At 38.8% G+C, this 16756-nt stretch overlaps 1 protein-coding gene across 1 annotated transcript in view; it reads left to right on the forward strand.

Annotated features, from left to right (window-relative positions):
- The window catches only part of PRKCH (protein kinase C eta), a 93614-nt gene that overhangs the window by 48484 nt on the left and 28374 nt on the right, over window positions 1-16756 (forward strand). Inside the window, exons 6-10 of the mRNA XM_034433543.3 lie at window positions 734-863; window positions 3901-4028; window positions 5668-5811; window positions 6860-7033; window positions 11874-12028. Of these exons, the coding sequence (XP_034289434.1) occupies window positions 734-863; window positions 3901-4028; window positions 5668-5811; window positions 6860-7033; window positions 11874-12028 (731 nt within the window). The remainder of the gene's footprint in view (window positions 1-733; window positions 864-3900; window positions 4029-5667; window positions 5812-6859; window positions 7034-11873; window positions 12029-16756) is intronic.

Raw genomic sequence — 16756 nt, forward strand, 5'->3', positions numbered from 1 at the left:
AATTGCCTTTATTTTAGAGTAGCTGTTAAGTTATCTGAAATTTGTGCTAACATCAATTAAAAGTCTGAACGCTAATCAGATGGTGATTTTTACTGATTGGATGGGAAGAGCATCTGGGTTTACTCAGTTTTGGGCAAACCATTTTTCAGCCTCAAAATCAAGCTAGATGTGATTTGATTTGCTTTCTTTTGTGAGAAGAGATGGTAGATCCTGGTTTTTGCTTTAACAAGTATCCATAGCTGGCATGTTTGGGACCAGCTGAATCAAAAATACAAGCTATGAGTGGTGATGGGGGAAGGATTTAACTTTGGAGTCCTTGGTGCTCTCTGGGCTTGGTTGTCTTCTTGCAGACATTTCATTGCCCAAATAGGTAACATCATCGATAAAGGTAATGCAAGAAAACAAACAAGCTCAAAGAATACTAAGGACCCCACAGTTCAACCCTGGAACTTTAACTTCTTGTCCTAACTGATATTCATTCCTTCTGTCCAAATTATTTGCTGTGAGAAGAAAACTCATGACACCGACTTTACGTTTTAGAAACATTAAATCAAACCCTTAAGCCCCAAACTCTGGCTCTCTCTTTTCTTCCTTACCTATCAAATGGGGGGGAATAACATGCTCTGTCTGCCTTGCTTCAAGAACTGCAAGCTGAGAAATAAGGATTGGTCAACCGTTATTATTTGATCACTTATCACCAACTTTTCTTCTTTTGCTGCTTTTTCTTCCTCAGTTTTCTGAGCAGAGATTTGGAATCAATATCCCACACAAATTCAGAATCCACAATTACAAAGTGCCAACCTTCTGTGATCACTGTGGCTCTCTCCTCTGGGGAATCTTGCGACAAGGGCTCCAGTGCAAAAGTAAGTTGAAAATCTACACAAAGATGAGAGTCCTTCTCTGAGGAATTCATTTAGTTTTCCTGTTCTGAATTGTGTGTATGTGTGTAGGGAGGGCATACTTGATGCAACACTAGAATAGGCTGCACTACCCCCCGATCAAAAGCCTCTGATGATCATGTGGCTCAGCTGGGATCGTCAGCGCCTTTTAAAAGCATTTTTTCTACATTCTCTTCGGCTGAAGAGGAGGTAGAAAAAATGCTTTTAAAAGGCGCTGACATTCTCTTCGGCTGAAGAGGAGGTAGAAAAAATGCTTTTAAAAGGCGCTGACGATCCCAGCTGAGTTGCCTGATCGTCAGAGGCTTTTTTTTCTTTTAAAAGCAAAAAAAAAATGTTTTTAAAAGAAAAAAAAGCCTCTGATGATCAGGCAACTCAGCTGGGATCGTCAGCGCCTTTTAAAAGCATTTTTTTTACAACCTCTTCAGCCGAAGAGTAGGTAGAAAAAATGATTTTAAAAGTAAAAAAAAAAGCCTCTGATGATCATGTGGCTCAGCTGGGATCGTCAGCGCCTTTTAAAAGCATTTTTTCTACCTCCTCTTCAGCCGAAGAGAAGGTAGAAAAAATGCTTTTAAAAGGCGCTGACGATCCCAGCTGAGTTGCCTGATCGTCAGAGGCTTTTTTTTTCTTTTAAAAGCAAAAAAAAAATGTTTTTAAAAGAAAAAAAGCCTCTGATGATCAGGCAACTCAGCTGGGATCGTCAGAGTCTTTTAAAAGCATTTTTTTACAACCTCTTCAGCCGAAGAGTAGGTAGAAAAAATGATTTTAAAAGTAAAAAAAAAAAAAAAAAGTTGGCCACGCTCAGCCAGTCACATTACCCCCCACCAAGCCAAGCCCACAGAACCGGTAGTAATAAATTTTACATTTCACCACTGGCATGTACCCTGTTTCCCCGAAAATAAGACCCAACTGGAAAATAAGCCCTAGCATGATTTTTCAGGATGCTCGTAATATAAGCCCTACCCCCAAAATAAGCGTCAGTTAAGATAGTCAACCAGACAGAGGTGTTTAGTACTGTATTTTCCCCAAAATAAGACCTAACCAGAAAATAAGCTAAAATGCATCTTTTGGAGCAAAAATTAATATAAGACCCGGTCTTATTTTGGGGGAAACATGGTACCAGTTTTTACCTATATTACCTAGTTAGGCATTCCTAAGATTTGGCTATAAATGTAGTATATTTCATAAGGAGGAGATTAGGGAGAGGAATGAAAATAGGCCTGAATTATCAGGCATTGCATTGCTGATAGATCATATCTGCTTGCCAATATTCTAGAGCAGGATTAGGCAGCAGAGCTTTTTTTTTTCTTTTTTAAAATAGAGGTGGCCAGGGGCACTATTTAGCAGAGCACCCAGAAAGTGACAATATTGAAGGCAGGATAAGAAGCAATGGTTGGAAACTTAATCAAGGAGAGAACCAACCTAGAACTAAGGACGAATTTCCCGGCAATTAGAACAATTAATCAATGGGACAACTTGCCTCCAGAAGTTGTGGGCGCTCCAACATTGGAGATTTTTAAGAAGAGCTTGGACAACCATTGTCTGAAATGGTATAGGATATGAGCAGGGGGTTGGAGCAGAAGATCTCCAAGGTCTCTTCCAACCCTGTTATTCTGAAGTTGGAAGTGCTGGGATATCAGCATATCTAGGTAGAGCTAGGTTTTTCCCCAGTTGTGTATAAGTGAAAACTTGTACACTGTTTGGATTTCATTTTTTTTCCAGCAATGTGCTGCCTAATTTCACTACTAAATTCCTGGGGCTCTAGGGACTGCTGAAATACCCATGTTCGATAAGAATAAAGGATAGAAATGGCAAGGAAAGGAACTTTGATATTCTTTATTTCCATATTGTGTTCAATTAAGGTACATATTGATTTGCATGTTAAGTATGAACTGAGGGTTTGTAAGTATGTACAAAAAGTATTGTAAATAAGTATGATGACTGAGAATCTCCATAGACGTTAAGTATGAACTGTTCAGATATGGAACAAGTCCAGGAGAAGTGATCAGGAGTCTCCAAACTTGGCAATTTTAAGATTTGTGGACTTCAACTCCCAGAATTTCTTTTGGGAATTAAAGTCCAGAAGTCTTAAAGTTGTCATGTTTGGAGACCACTGAACTAAATGAACAGTAGCTGAGTGATGATCTGTGAGGGCAGGGGTGAAATCCAGCAGGTTCTGACGGGTTCTGGAGAACCGGTAGCGGAAATTTTGAGCAGTTCGGAGAACCAGCAAATACCACCTCTGGCTGGCCCCAGAGTGGGGTGGGAATGGAGATTTTGCAATATCCTTCCCCTGGAGTGGGGTGGGAATGGAGATTTTGCAGTATCCTTCTCCTGCCATGCCCACCAAGCCACGCCCACCAAACCACACCATGCCCACCAAACCACGCCCACAGAACCGGTAGTAAAAAAAATTGGATTTCACCACTGTGTGAGGGATATTGTACTTAACTCTTGTGTTGCAGATTCAGCATTAAACAGGGAAGGTAAGATGATATTCATCAAACTGGTGTGTAGCATACATCCTGTGTTTTGTTTAACAATGGTTAAATAAAGCACAACTGCTTGGATTCATGTGGTATGATTGAACACTCTGCATAAAGAAGAGCCGAGGTGGCACAGTGGTTAGAGTGCAGTACTGCAGCTACTTCAGCTGACTGCTAGTTCAGCAGATCAGCAGATCAAATCTCACCGGCTCAAGGTTGACTCAGCCTTCCATCCTTCTGAGGTGGGTAAAATGAGGACCTAGATTGTTGGGGGCAATTTGCTATTTAGTATACTGTTGATTGTTGTAAGCCGCCAGAGTCCTCGGAGAGTGGGTGGCATAGAAAGACGATTAATAAATAAATAAACACACCTTGATCTGTGGTTCAAATGGAGAGAATAAGGACTGGATTTCTCTCATGCATTCCCATGCTGTCATTAGGAAAGAAGCATCGTTTTGTTCTTCCGGTGTCAGCCCCTGGCAGAAATAATGTTTGAAAACTTTTGTTTTCACTTTCAGTGTGTAAAATAAATGTACACATTCGGTGCGAATCCAATGTAGCTCCAAACTGCGGAGTGAATGCAGCAGAACTAGCCAAGACGTTGGCATGTATGGGACTGCAACCTGGAAATATCTCTCCAAATGGGGTAAGAACTTGGTTTTCCCTCCTCTTCTTCTTCACAGTGAATTGGATTTAAAAAAACACCCGTGTACATATGTTGCTTACAGTTTATGCACTACAGGATGAGATCAGAACCATGACTATTCATGCATAGACAGCATGTTATTCCCTTTCAGGGTAAACAACAGAAAGGAATACGAAATAGTAGCCCAAAGAGATTAAAGTAATAAGGAAAGGAAAAGGAAACATAACTAATATAGTTTAAACCAAGACTATTTTCTATTCCGCTCCTTGACTTTCTATCCTTGGAAACTAATTTTACATCTTCCCTTCTCTGTTGTTCTTTAAACTTCCCATCTCAATCATGACTTTCTTGAACTTCCTTTTCCTCTCCACCCATTCGCTCTTCCTTCATGTATTCGTTTTGTAATTTGATCTTCATTCATTCTCTTTATATATCCAAACCACTTAAGTCTATTTGTTTTACACTAATTATTCACTTTGGCGCTCAGTCCAAATTTATTTGTCCTTCCTTCCTTCCTTCCTTCCTTCCTTCCTTCCTTCCTTCCTTCCTCCCTCCCTCCCTCCCTCCCTCCCTCCCTCCATCCATCCATCCATCCATCCCTGTTTTACTACACACATTTATTAAATAAACCATTTTCATCACATTCAACTTTACTTCTATGTTTCTCTTGGTATATCCAATTCTCACCTCTGTGTGACAAAGTAGAGAAAACTGCTTCTCTGTCCAACAATTTTCACTTTTTTAAAACAAACATTCATTCCTTGCAATGGGCTGCACATCACCCTGCTACGTTTCTACCAGCATTTTCACATCTTAAAATGTCTTATTTCTTCTCCCATCTTTAGTAAACATTCTCTCAAGGTACAGGGCACACATTTACTTATTTGCCTTAGTTTTTGACATGTTGATATAATTTGCAATTATTGATTTCATTTATCTGCCAAATATTACTGCCTTGGTCTTTTAGTTTTTAATTTCCAGTTGCATACATTTGTTCCATAATTCTGGGAACCATTCAGCTTTTCAGCCAAGAACAATTCATCATCTACATACAAAATCCACCTAGGTTCATGTCCTTAAGCAGTTGTCACCATAAACATTCCTTATACATTTATTCATAAATTCATTACACCATCAAGAGGATATCAGACACCCTTGTCTTTATTCATTATTCATTGTTGAGCTAAGCATTGAGCTTTCAGTGAATTCTCATGCATGGTTTATTTCCGTCATATACCACTCCTACTGTATTCAGAAATCAATCTTCAACTCCATACTTGTATAATACATTTTGTAATTCAAGTCAATTCAGTTTATTGCACACTTGCTTTAATCAACAAACATACAATACATTTTCCATTCATATCTGTCCCTCCCCTCTCCTCTAAAGAATAGTTCTACTCTTTAAAGCCGAGCTGGGTGAATTAAATATTTTGGACTACAATTCCCATTAGGTCAAGCTAATTTATTTATGAGGTTTAATGTCCAAAATCTCAGGTAGGTACATCTTGCCTCCTCCTGTTCATGCCATGTTCAAAGTGTTACGGTTTTCTTTTCAAAATTGAGTTTCTGAACTTCATAGGCACAGAGAAAATTTGAGTGCTGTTTTGTAAAAATAACTCATGACTCATATTTACAGAAGTTAGTCTCAAGATCAACGTTGAGACGCCAGAAAAAAGACAGCACAAAGGATGGCAGTGGGATGGTTGAAGTCTCAGCCAGTAGGCTTAAAATTGAAGATCTCATATTCATCCGAGTGCTGGGGAAAGGCAGTTTTGGAAAGGTAAGTGGTTCTGTGGAGATCTGAAGTTTCCATACTGGTGTAACTTTTGGTTATTTGAAATGAATTTGCATTAAAGGAAGGTTTAGTTGCATTCATATATTACATTAATCTATAACTTTAGTTTGATTTTTGTCTTAAAACCTAGAGGCTTCTAAATTATTTCTTATAACAGAAGTACAAAATTGCAGTCCTGTCAGGATTTTTGTTTTGAACCATGACATCTGCTCAGCTCCCCCACCTTTATAAGAAATAGCATTAAGGGCATAACATTCATTAAGAGACACTGCATCATGTCCCTTTAAATTGTGAAGATGCTTTCTGCTATTAACTTTAAATCAAAATGAAGGGTTTTTAAAATTTATTCTTGTGTTTTACATTGTTTTCACTAAGTTCTCAGTAAAGTCTGAGACCTCAATTGCTCTTCATATGCAATTTCTAACATGTCATTTAAAGGCTGTTGTGTCCCTTAAAACAAATAAAGTAGCATAAGCCTTGTTTCTAACTCAGCATCCTGTGTGAATTCAGCCAATGTGTTTTTTTTATTCAGAGAGGCCCCATCTAATGTCATGTGACTTACAGGTAGTCCTTGAGTTACAATCGCAATGGAGCCTGTTCATAATTCATGAAAGTTGTAAATTGGGTCCCCCATGTGACTGACCTATTTTTATGACCTTTGTGTGGCAGTTGTTAAGCGAATCACTGCAGCCATTAAATGAACCAATGGTTTGCTATGGGTGTGGTTTGAATTAAATGCTGGTTTTCAGCAAAAACCATTGTAAAGCATGGTCATGTGACTGTGGAGCTTTACAGGCAGCCATAAATGTGCCTGAAATGCAGTCACATTACTGTGGGAGTCCCTAACTGTTAGAACTGTCGTAACTTCAAGTGGTTGCTAAGCAACCAGTCATACGTCGAGGACTACTTAATTTCTGAACAAATACACCTAGGTTTGACCTGTTAACAGGAAAGATCATGTCTTGCTGTTTCTGAGATCCTTCCGTAATTATTTGTTTTGTTTTGCTTTCAATTAAAAATCCTGCTTTTTAAGGTAATGCTGGCTAAAACGAAAGAGACGGGATATCTTTATGCCATCAAAGTGCTGAAGAAAGATGTCATTCTTCAAGATGATGACGTGGAGTGTACCCTAACAGAGAAACGGATCCTGACTTTAGCAAGAAACCATCCTTTCCTCACTCAGCTTTTCTGCTGTTTTCAGACCGCTGTAAGTATTCCTTACAACTTCAGGAGGGAGGCAAAGGCTTCTGGCGCTACCAGTTATGAATTGTTGCAGCAATTCTATTTTTTTAAAAAACCCTTCTTCATAGTTTTCTGTAGAAAGAAGAATGAAGAAAATAGGAAGCTCACAAAATGAAGGACAATGAATTCTCAGTGATGTGAATGAGGCAGAAGAGTTGCACAGGGAGTCCTGAATTCCCTCCTTTCCGTATTGAATCAGCACGATCACAAAATAAAAATACTTTTTGGGAAAAGACCTACATTAGAGTTTGTGATCCTGCAGTTTTTCTGGAATCAAATGGAATTACAGAATTGAAGAGTCCCTAGAGACCATCTAGTTCTTATTTGCTGCAAAAAAAAAATGTTCAGCTGGTATATCTGTCAGACATGCACAGATTTTGAATAAAATCTTTTATTCCAATTTTGCTTTCTAGTTTCTAGTTTCCGTTCTGGTAAAGGTTTCTTCCCTGAAACCAAAATGTTGTTAGTGCCAGTAGTCCAACCGATCTGAGCTGAGGTTGCTTCACTTTAGTGGAAGGGCAAATATGTTCAGTGTTTTATGCTTATATCTGCATATCCTTCCACTGCTCATGTAGTGGGAGTGTTATATATGCCACCTTGAGTTATACAAAATATAAAGATGATGAAAAGATATCTCTATATCAGGAGTGAAATGCTATCGGTTCGGACCGGCTCTCCCGAACTGGTAGTAAAAAATGCTACCAGTTCAGGTGAACCAGTATTTCCGACAATCAGCTGGGGGACGATCAGCTGTTGACATGCAATTTATATTAGCTAGAATCGTTGGATTTCCTGCTTTCTAGCTAATCTAAATTGCATGGCACAGCAGATTTCCCCCCCCTCACTGTTCTACTTACCTTTGCAGACTCGGAAGGCTTCCTTTTTTAGCGCTGCATGGGCGCGCACTCAGTAGCAGACTCACAGAACCAGTAGCAGACTTCAGAGGATTTCACCGCTGCTCTATATCTACTCTGACATCATCATCACAAAAAATATTATCCATACTTTCAGAGGACCTGCTGATCCTCCAATAAGGAATATGCAGACACTGAACAAACTGATCAGTCCTTACTCAGCAACAGACAATGTCAACTTCTCTGTTGAGACAAGTTCAACTCCTATTGACAGCATATCCATGCTGTTTTCTTAGAAAAAATACGATAACTGTCGGTTGCACACAGGATGGTTTTTGACTTCCCAGTCTAGTCTATAGGTCTGGGATATCTTGATGGTTTCCCATCCAAGCACCAACCTACTTAGCTTTTTTGATATCAGCTAGTGTTGGCTAGGTTTTGAAACAGAAGATGGACATATGTCTGATATCAGAAATGGTAATATTCAAGTGGGAATCATTTCAATTTCCTGAGACACAAAGGTCAAACATCCTCAAGATTGCTCTCTTTGAACTAAGGAATTACAAAGACTAATTTCATAATTAAACAACTGATCTGGAATTTGTTAGGTTGTTTAATTGCATGGAGGTATTTCTTGCTTAACGAGTACTTGGTCAGCGACCATTCAAAGTTATGACCATGCTTTACCAGGAGACTTACAACAGGTCCTCATAGTTGCAGTCAGCACAATGTCCTCACAGTCGTTTGATCTCAGTTTGGGCACTTGGCAACCACAATTGCCCAGTTGTGGCATTTATGAAGTTGCAGTGTCCCACACGGTCACCATTTGCAACCTTCATTGCTGATTTCTGGCAAGCAACGTCAAGGGGATGTTGGCACAAGGTCACAAATAGTGATCACATGACTGCATGGTACTTTGACCGTGCAGAATTTGCAACTGACAGACAGCAACTGGGACTGCCAGAACTGCCGTCATAAATCAGTGCAATCACATGATGTCCTGCTTTATGACTCTGTCACTTAGCAATGGAATTCCCAGTCCTAATTACCATTGCTGAGTGACAATTACCTGTATCTCCTGGATTAAGCACAGAACAAGGCCTCTTATCACACATGTTATTAACCTGTTTATATAAGCTTGCTGGTGTTGCATCTAGCTGCTACGTGGTTAATGGTTGCCACTTTATAGAGAATTTTTTTCTGCCCTCTCATCTTTTAGTGTTTTCTCCTTTTCCTTTGCTCTTCCCATAAAGCAATGGATAAAGGATATTCCTTCCTCGAGATTAAACTCCATGAATCTGATCCACGAAACATGTGCAATGTAGAACTTTTTTGTTTGTCTTTAAATTGCCACTCAAATCTTTGAGGCTTAAGGGAGGGTAACCACTAGGTGGCAGAAACTGCAAGCGAAAAAGCAGCTTGCCCTTTTTAATTGCGGAAGAGATTACAGTAGTTGCAAAGAGCCAGCAGCAGCTCTTTAATTCAGTTTCACTACTTTTTATGTTCCTGCCGAAGAGAGAGACTACTGACTGAGCCCCACGCCTTAATTTGACTTCACAAAGCTTTCGGTTTCTTGCAGAAAAGGGAGGAAATCTTTTGCAGCCCTGGTTTTCCGTCATAACATATTATTCCTATCACCATGAGGTCCGTGTCCTGCCCAAGTTTAGGAGATTGGCACAATGTGTTCTAATGATGATACTCCCTCCAAACTTGTTTTTAACTCCTCTGCCCTTGTCATACATATATATTTAAAGCTGCATGATATCATTAGTTCTAGCAAACTGGCAGCATAAACTGTTTGTCTAATCTTGCTTTTGAGTCAGTTATCAGAAAAAAACAAAGGATTCCAGGATACCCATTTTAACTGTTTCAACATTGTTATAGTGTTATGTTATTTCATCATGCTCAAGTCCATAAATAGGTAGATATCTATATTAATATGGACCAGAAGCAATGAATGGAAACTAATCAAGGATAGAAGCAACCTAGAACTAAGGAGAAATTTCCTGACAGTGAGAACAATTAATCAGTGGAATGACTTGCCTCTAGAAGTTGTGAATGCCCCAACACTGGAAGTTTTAAAAAAGAGATTGGACAACCATTTGTCTGAAATGGTATAGGGTTCCTTGCCTGAGCACAGGGTTGAACTAGAAGACCTCCAAGGTCCCTTCCAAATGTGTTCTGTTATTCTGTAATTTTTTTAAACAAAATATATAGCTATAGCAGTTGCACTTAGACTTATATATATATATCACTTCACAGTGCTTTACAGCCCTCTGTAAACAGAGTCAGCATATTGCCCCCAACAATCTGGGTCCTCATTTTACCTGACCTCAGAAGGATGGAAGACTGAGTCAACTTTGAGCCAGTGGGAATCTACCTGCCAGACTGCTGGCAGCCAGCAGTCAGCAGAAGTATTTATTTATTTATTTTATTTTATTTTATTAAATTTCTATACCATCCTTCTCCCGAAGGACTCAGGGCGGTGAATGGCCACGAGATAAAACACATAAATACAAAAAAATTAAAATGAATTAAAAACAAATTAAATAATTTGGCTGAATTTAAAATACCCCATAAGTAGCCTGCAGTACTGCATTCTAATCACTGCGCCACCACAGTTATAGGCATGCAGAGAGATAAATTTAACTCATTAAGAGGATTTTGTAAAGTGTCATAGAATCATAGAGTAAGAAGGGAACTTAGAGGTCATCCAGTCTCTTTCCTGTTCCAGTACAGCTTTTACAGATCACTATGTAGGCTCTGTTTGAAGATCTCTAGTGAAGGAGAAGTCACCATTTCATGAACTGGCTTGTTTCACTAGTTAATAACTCATTTTGTCAAGAGGTTCCTCATAATGTCTGTCTTTATAGTTTTAACTCATTGTTTCTTGTCCTACTCTGTGGAATAACAGAAAATAAGTCTTTGTCATCTACAGTATGTAGTCTGTGCTTGATCTCAGTATAAGTACTTCATTTCCCTGATAGAACTTCCTGAAGAACAAATTGCCTGGCTCCTTTGCCACTACTTAGTCATAACTACACATTGATTGCGCAACTCTTATAGCCAGACAAACTCATTGACTCGTAACTGAAACAGTTAAAGGAGATCTTGTCTTCTTGCATTTACCAAAAACCAGTATGATTATTTATCCACTCACCCATCCTCAAAAAGTGGAAGTGCATTTATTTTTTATGTAGACACCATTGTTATAATTATGTAAGAAATATAAACCAATTCACCTTACAGAGGGGATTACCCAGAGGTGAAATCCCCCCCCCCAGTTCTATCCGGCTCGCCGAACCGGTAGCGCCGGTGGTAGGAGGCTCCGTTCACCCGCCGGGACGTCCCATTTTTTTTACCATTTGTGCATGTGCAGAAGGTTCTGCGTGTGCACAGAAGAGGCATGTGTGCGCATCCCGAACCGGTAGCGAAGGTAATTGGATTTCACCGCTGGGACTACCTCACCATTGATATGCTTGCTTAGCCTTCTGCCCAAATGCTACCAGTTGACTAGCAGGATGAGAATCAGCATTTGTTCTACCTTCTTTGCATTTGATAGCCGTTCAAATAAAACTCTGTTTCAAATGGAGGTCAGACCTCCAATGGCCTTTCAAATAAAGAGTTATTTTCAATAAAACGGGACATTTGATCTCTTTCTGTCAATATAAATGCTGAATGTATAGCAGGCACTCTGAACTGGGGTTGCAGTGAGAGCAAATCCAGATTTCCAATGTCCAATCCAGAACAAAAAGGTCATTCCAGGATTGAATTAGGTTGGTCAAATACCATGTAATTTGGTCTATGGGGGTAAAATCCTGAATATTTTGCTCTTTTTGCGGCTGTTTCAATTCAAAGGGATTTTAAAAAGAAATTCTATGTGGGGAGAGAAAAAGAAATACAATTAACATCTTTCCACTGATGATGGTATGTGGTATTGCCTTTGATCAGGATCGCCTCTTCTTTGTTATGGAGTTTGTGAATGGAGGGGATTTGATGTTCCATATCCAGAAATCCCGTCGCTTTGATGAAGTCCGAGCCCGATTCTATGCTGCAGAAATCATTTCAGCCCTCATGTTCCTTCACGAGAGAGGCATCATTTACAGGTCAGCAAAAAGAATTTGTGATTTGTTGTTTTGTTGGTAGGTTCAATCAAGTGTTGCTTTTTGTTGGAGAGAATTCTTGATGGTGATTAATATGCCTGCTAGAGTTCATAAATGGGATGGCTTCGTTGCACTGAAAGAGAAAAATTGACAGATTTAATTGAGTTGGGGGCATTATTGTGGAAGATGTGATTTGATAGGGAGCTGCTCAGAGATGGGCAGCTACATGAGCAATTCCCAATCAAATCCCACCTTTTTTAGTTGTATTCAGACCTGAGTTGGGAGGACATTCAGGAGATCTGCTTGAATATCATCAAATGTTGGTGATTGTTATTCTAAAAACACTTGTTGTGTAGCAATTTGAAATCTAGCTTTTTTGGGGAAATGGTACTGTCTGTGAGAATGGGAATGAGACAGAGTTGCAGAATTAGTTGGGAGTATCTTTTTTCCTTGCCTGAGGACATGGTGACCATGAGGCACAACATTTGCTGCATATTTGGAAGCAAAATATTATGCTTGAGTGGAAGAATTGCACAAAGTATTTCCATTGAATTCTAATCCGTGTCCATAATAAAAAATACTTTTAGAACAGATTGTCCTGTGAGTTAGCTTATGTGACCCCTCTTTGGATTCTTAGACAGACTTACATGCTAGGAGGCCAAAATGATTTTTGTTTTCATTGTGTATTGCAATATCACACAGGATAACCAAAACAACCTCTGAACAATTGTATGCCCTAAAGTTGCAAAACTGCTCGTTGAAAGTTGTTCTCTCTAAATGTAGTGGGTTTTGATTTCAGTATCTAATTTATCCAAGGACTCTGTCAATCAAATGGTTCTAAGAGCCGTGGTAGCATGGTGGTTAGAATGCAATATTGCAGGCTAATCCTACTAACTCCCAATTACTGGCAGTTTGGCCATTCGAATCTCACTGGCTCAAGGGTTCCATCATTCCAAAATTGGTAAAATGAGGACCTAAATTGTTGGGGGCAACGTGCTGACTCTGTAAATCGCTTAGAGAGGGCTGTAAAGCACTGTGAAGTGGTATATAAATCTAAGTGCTGTTGCTAAATCCGTAAGTCAGATGTGCAGATTGAATTGTGTTTGCGTAATATAAATTGACACAGTGTGTATTTCTTCAGCTGTTTTCTTGCATTCTTCCTTCACGTTGTTATAGAGCTTGACATTCATTAATTTTGGGCTCAATATTCATCATAAATTGAGGATTATCCTTAGTTTACATAAATAATCATGGTTTTGATGTAGAAAACATAATGAAGGAGAGTGAAGAACCAGATACACATTTTCATGCGGTCAAAATTAATTGAAGGAAAAGGTACTCAATAAGACATGAATAAGGAAAGAGTGTGCCAGCTAAGCTCTTTCTTGGAACTGATTAAATCATCTTTTTTGCTGTAAAAGACAAATGCAATCTCTCTTCTTGGATCCCATACATAACACTTTTGAGAGAGAGTTGCATGTTTACTGGGAACTGTCACTGAGTTCAAGAAAATTTCTGGTAAGCTGATTAGTATTGCAACTTGGACACTGTTCTACTGAATATTTTTTCATGTAATCTTTTATTTAAAACAAATGTGCAACTCTTCACAAAGCTAATAACTACCCTGTTTCCCCAAAAATAAGACATCCCCTGATAATAACCCCAATCGGGCTTTTGAGCGCATGCGCTAAAATAAGCCTCTCCACGAAAATAAGCCCTTTCTGAAAATATTTAAATGCAGAGCCGGAAATCAGGTAAGACGGCAAGAGGAGCGCCATCTTGCTCCACAAGCCCCAAAATAATAAGACCTCCCTGAAAATAAGACCAAGCATTTATTTCAGAGTTAAAAAAAAATATAAGACAGGGTCTTATTTTCAGGAAAACACGGTAATAATGAGGCAAATTCCCAGGAAGCATGTACAGAAAGACAGTTTTATAGTTTAATAAACTGGATCTTTAGAAATTTGCACTTAGTAAAATGAAATGTATGAAATTTCTGGAAAAAAGGTTTTTAGATAGAATATTGTTTCTAAAGGGAAAATATTTGTGATATTGATACTTATCTAGACAGTGGACATGCTTAAGGATCTCCTTAGAACAGGCACATCTTTGTGTGAGCTCAGCCTCATGTCCCACTTACCACAACATAAAGGTTTTCAAGGGAGACGTCCCCATATCAATAGTCCTCCAAAACAAAACAAAAATCTGGTTCAGTGGCCAAGGACATGGAATGAAGCTGGAGCCTCTCCAAGCCCTGAATTGCTACACATTGTGAAAACAATCTGCCAAATCATCTTCATCCAGCCATTCTGTCCTGAGCTACATATATTCTCTGCTAATGGAATTGGCATCACTGTTATTTCCAGACTGTATGAACCCTTGAGACCATCTGGAATTTCAGGAGTGTGTGATAGGATGGACATTTTCACAAAATGTTAGGCTGCTACCCCCCTTGCTCTCTGTCCCTCCTTCTTGTCTCCCAAGAATCTCTTGATTGCCTCAGCTTTAATCATCCCTTTCCTGGACAGGTTGACACAATTCCAAAAAAAGCACAGGGCTGCAGCTAGCTAGAAGTAAATAACAAGAATAGCTGAGCTAGCTCATTGATTTGTAGCATATTAGCTTTTCATTATGTTCTGACATGGAAACCATCAACAGATTTAAGAGGTGGAGAATGGGATTTGTCAAAAGATAAGGAACTTTTGCTAGGCACATTGAAAACTCAAGATGCATGCATCGTGTGGGATGGTTTAGTTTCTGTGATGGGAGACAGCGCAGGATAAAGGGCTGTTGAAATTGCCTTTGAAATCAGTCTAAACTCTGGTCTTTACTAAACATTGCTGCGACATTCAGAGAATGCTGATCTTTCTCTTCAACTGTGTATGTGAGAGGTCTAATGTTAGAGATCACGTAAGAGAGTTTGGTGCGGGCATCAGACTAATTTGCTTTGTATAAAAGGCTATTGTATTGCTGCCAGTTTCCTCTTACAGTTGTCTTAATGTTGTTGGCTATTAATGTTTCTTGATGATATCACACGCAGGCTTGAACATGTCTAAATTAGAGGCTTACCGGTAGGTAAAAGAGGCACGTAACATTATGGTTTGGCTGGCATGCAGAAAACATGAACTGTCGCTTGGTAGTGCAGCAACAATTTTGGATCTTACCTCTTGATAAATTAGAGATCTGCAGCAAAGAAGTTTATTAAGCACATAACACAGCTTTAATCTGTCATGTTTCACTGCTCTGAAAATAAAGTCACTCTCAGTATTTCCCCCTCCCTTTTTTCTCTGTAAAGACAGAATACTGGTATGTTTCTTGGCATACATCTATTGAAGCTTGGCTTCCTCTAAGCCATGTATTGTTCACTTTACTTTTTAAAAACATTTGCTCATCCTCCCTTGTTTGGGCAGGTTCTGTACAAAGTTTTAATGGCTCTTTTTGGAAATACATACTTGTTCATCAAAGGGCGGCATGGAAAAGATGGTCAGGAATTATTTTGATTGCCAGAGAAATAATGAATACAAGTTGCAACTACAATATTTTCTGTAAATATAAGGGGAAATTTCCTGTTGAGATGATCTGTACAAACGGTGGAACAGCCTACCCACAGAGATGGTGGCTTCTCCATCTCATGAAGTTGTGTGTGTGTGTGGTTTTTTTTTTTAAGAAAAACTGGATAGCCATCTCTTGAAGATAGTTTTATTGCTTTTTCTGTTAGTCTTTTCTGCCTCCATACTTCAGATCCTATGAATGTACCAAGAATTCTTATTATTTTCATAATCATCTTGTGAGAATTGGGTTGAGAAAGCCCATTAACCAAATCCTTGGCACACACATGTACTTGGGTTCAAGTTAGGCTAATGGGTTTGCAGACACTCTACCTAAGAGATTGGAGAGTTTCTGCTGGTCAAGGAAGTTAATATTAAGCTAAGTGGATTGTTGGTACAAGGTCTGTAGAATTGGAGTGAAAGAATTTAAATGTAGTTCAACAATAATTAATGCAATTACATTTGTTTAAGAATTTTCCTCTTCTGTTGCATAAAACAGTAAAATTCAGTTGGGTTTTACTAGGGAAAATGGTTATCTTCAAGACTTTGGGAAGTCAAATTGTACAATTAGTTTATATGCAGATGCTCTAACTCTATAGTACACTATAGTAGTCTAGTCCTGCACTGGGGGTGGGTTGGTGGGGAGTGAGATTAGATTTTATGATCTCCAAATTGCCTTCCATTCTAAGATTCAGTTTGGAATAGAAATTCATATACCTCCAATTCTTTCTTCTATTTATTTTACAGTTTGGAATAGCCGAAAGATTTAATTACAGACCTCTAGTCCTCGCTTGACGAAGCAGATCTAAAAATGATTGTTTATTTGTTCCAATCTTAATGGACCAAAATGGTTAGGCTGCATATGAAGCAGTCCAAAGAGCTGTTTGGATGAAAACAACTAGTCAAACTAGCAAATATTTTCTCTTGTTTCTTTTTTACTATAGAAACATAAGGCAGCTTCAGAGACAAAATGACCCCATTGAAACTGTAATCTATAAACTGTCCATCTTTATTTCAGTTCTTAAACAAACGAGTGTCGGATATGAATCTCTTAAGTAAAATGCATTTTTATTCCTTCCAGAAAATTGCTTTTTTCATGAGTCAGCTTTAATGCAATGGTGAGCAATTTACCTTAGCTCAGATAGTAGGCTGTGCATTACAAGAAATACTCTGGAAAACATGA

This window comes from Pantherophis guttatus, chromosome 1, assembly GCF_059756535.1.
Source record: "Pantherophis guttatus breed Tessera chromosome 1, ASM5975653v1, whole genome shotgun sequence".
NCBI lineage: Eukaryota > Metazoa > Chordata > Lepidosauria > Squamata > Colubridae > Pantherophis > Pantherophis guttatus.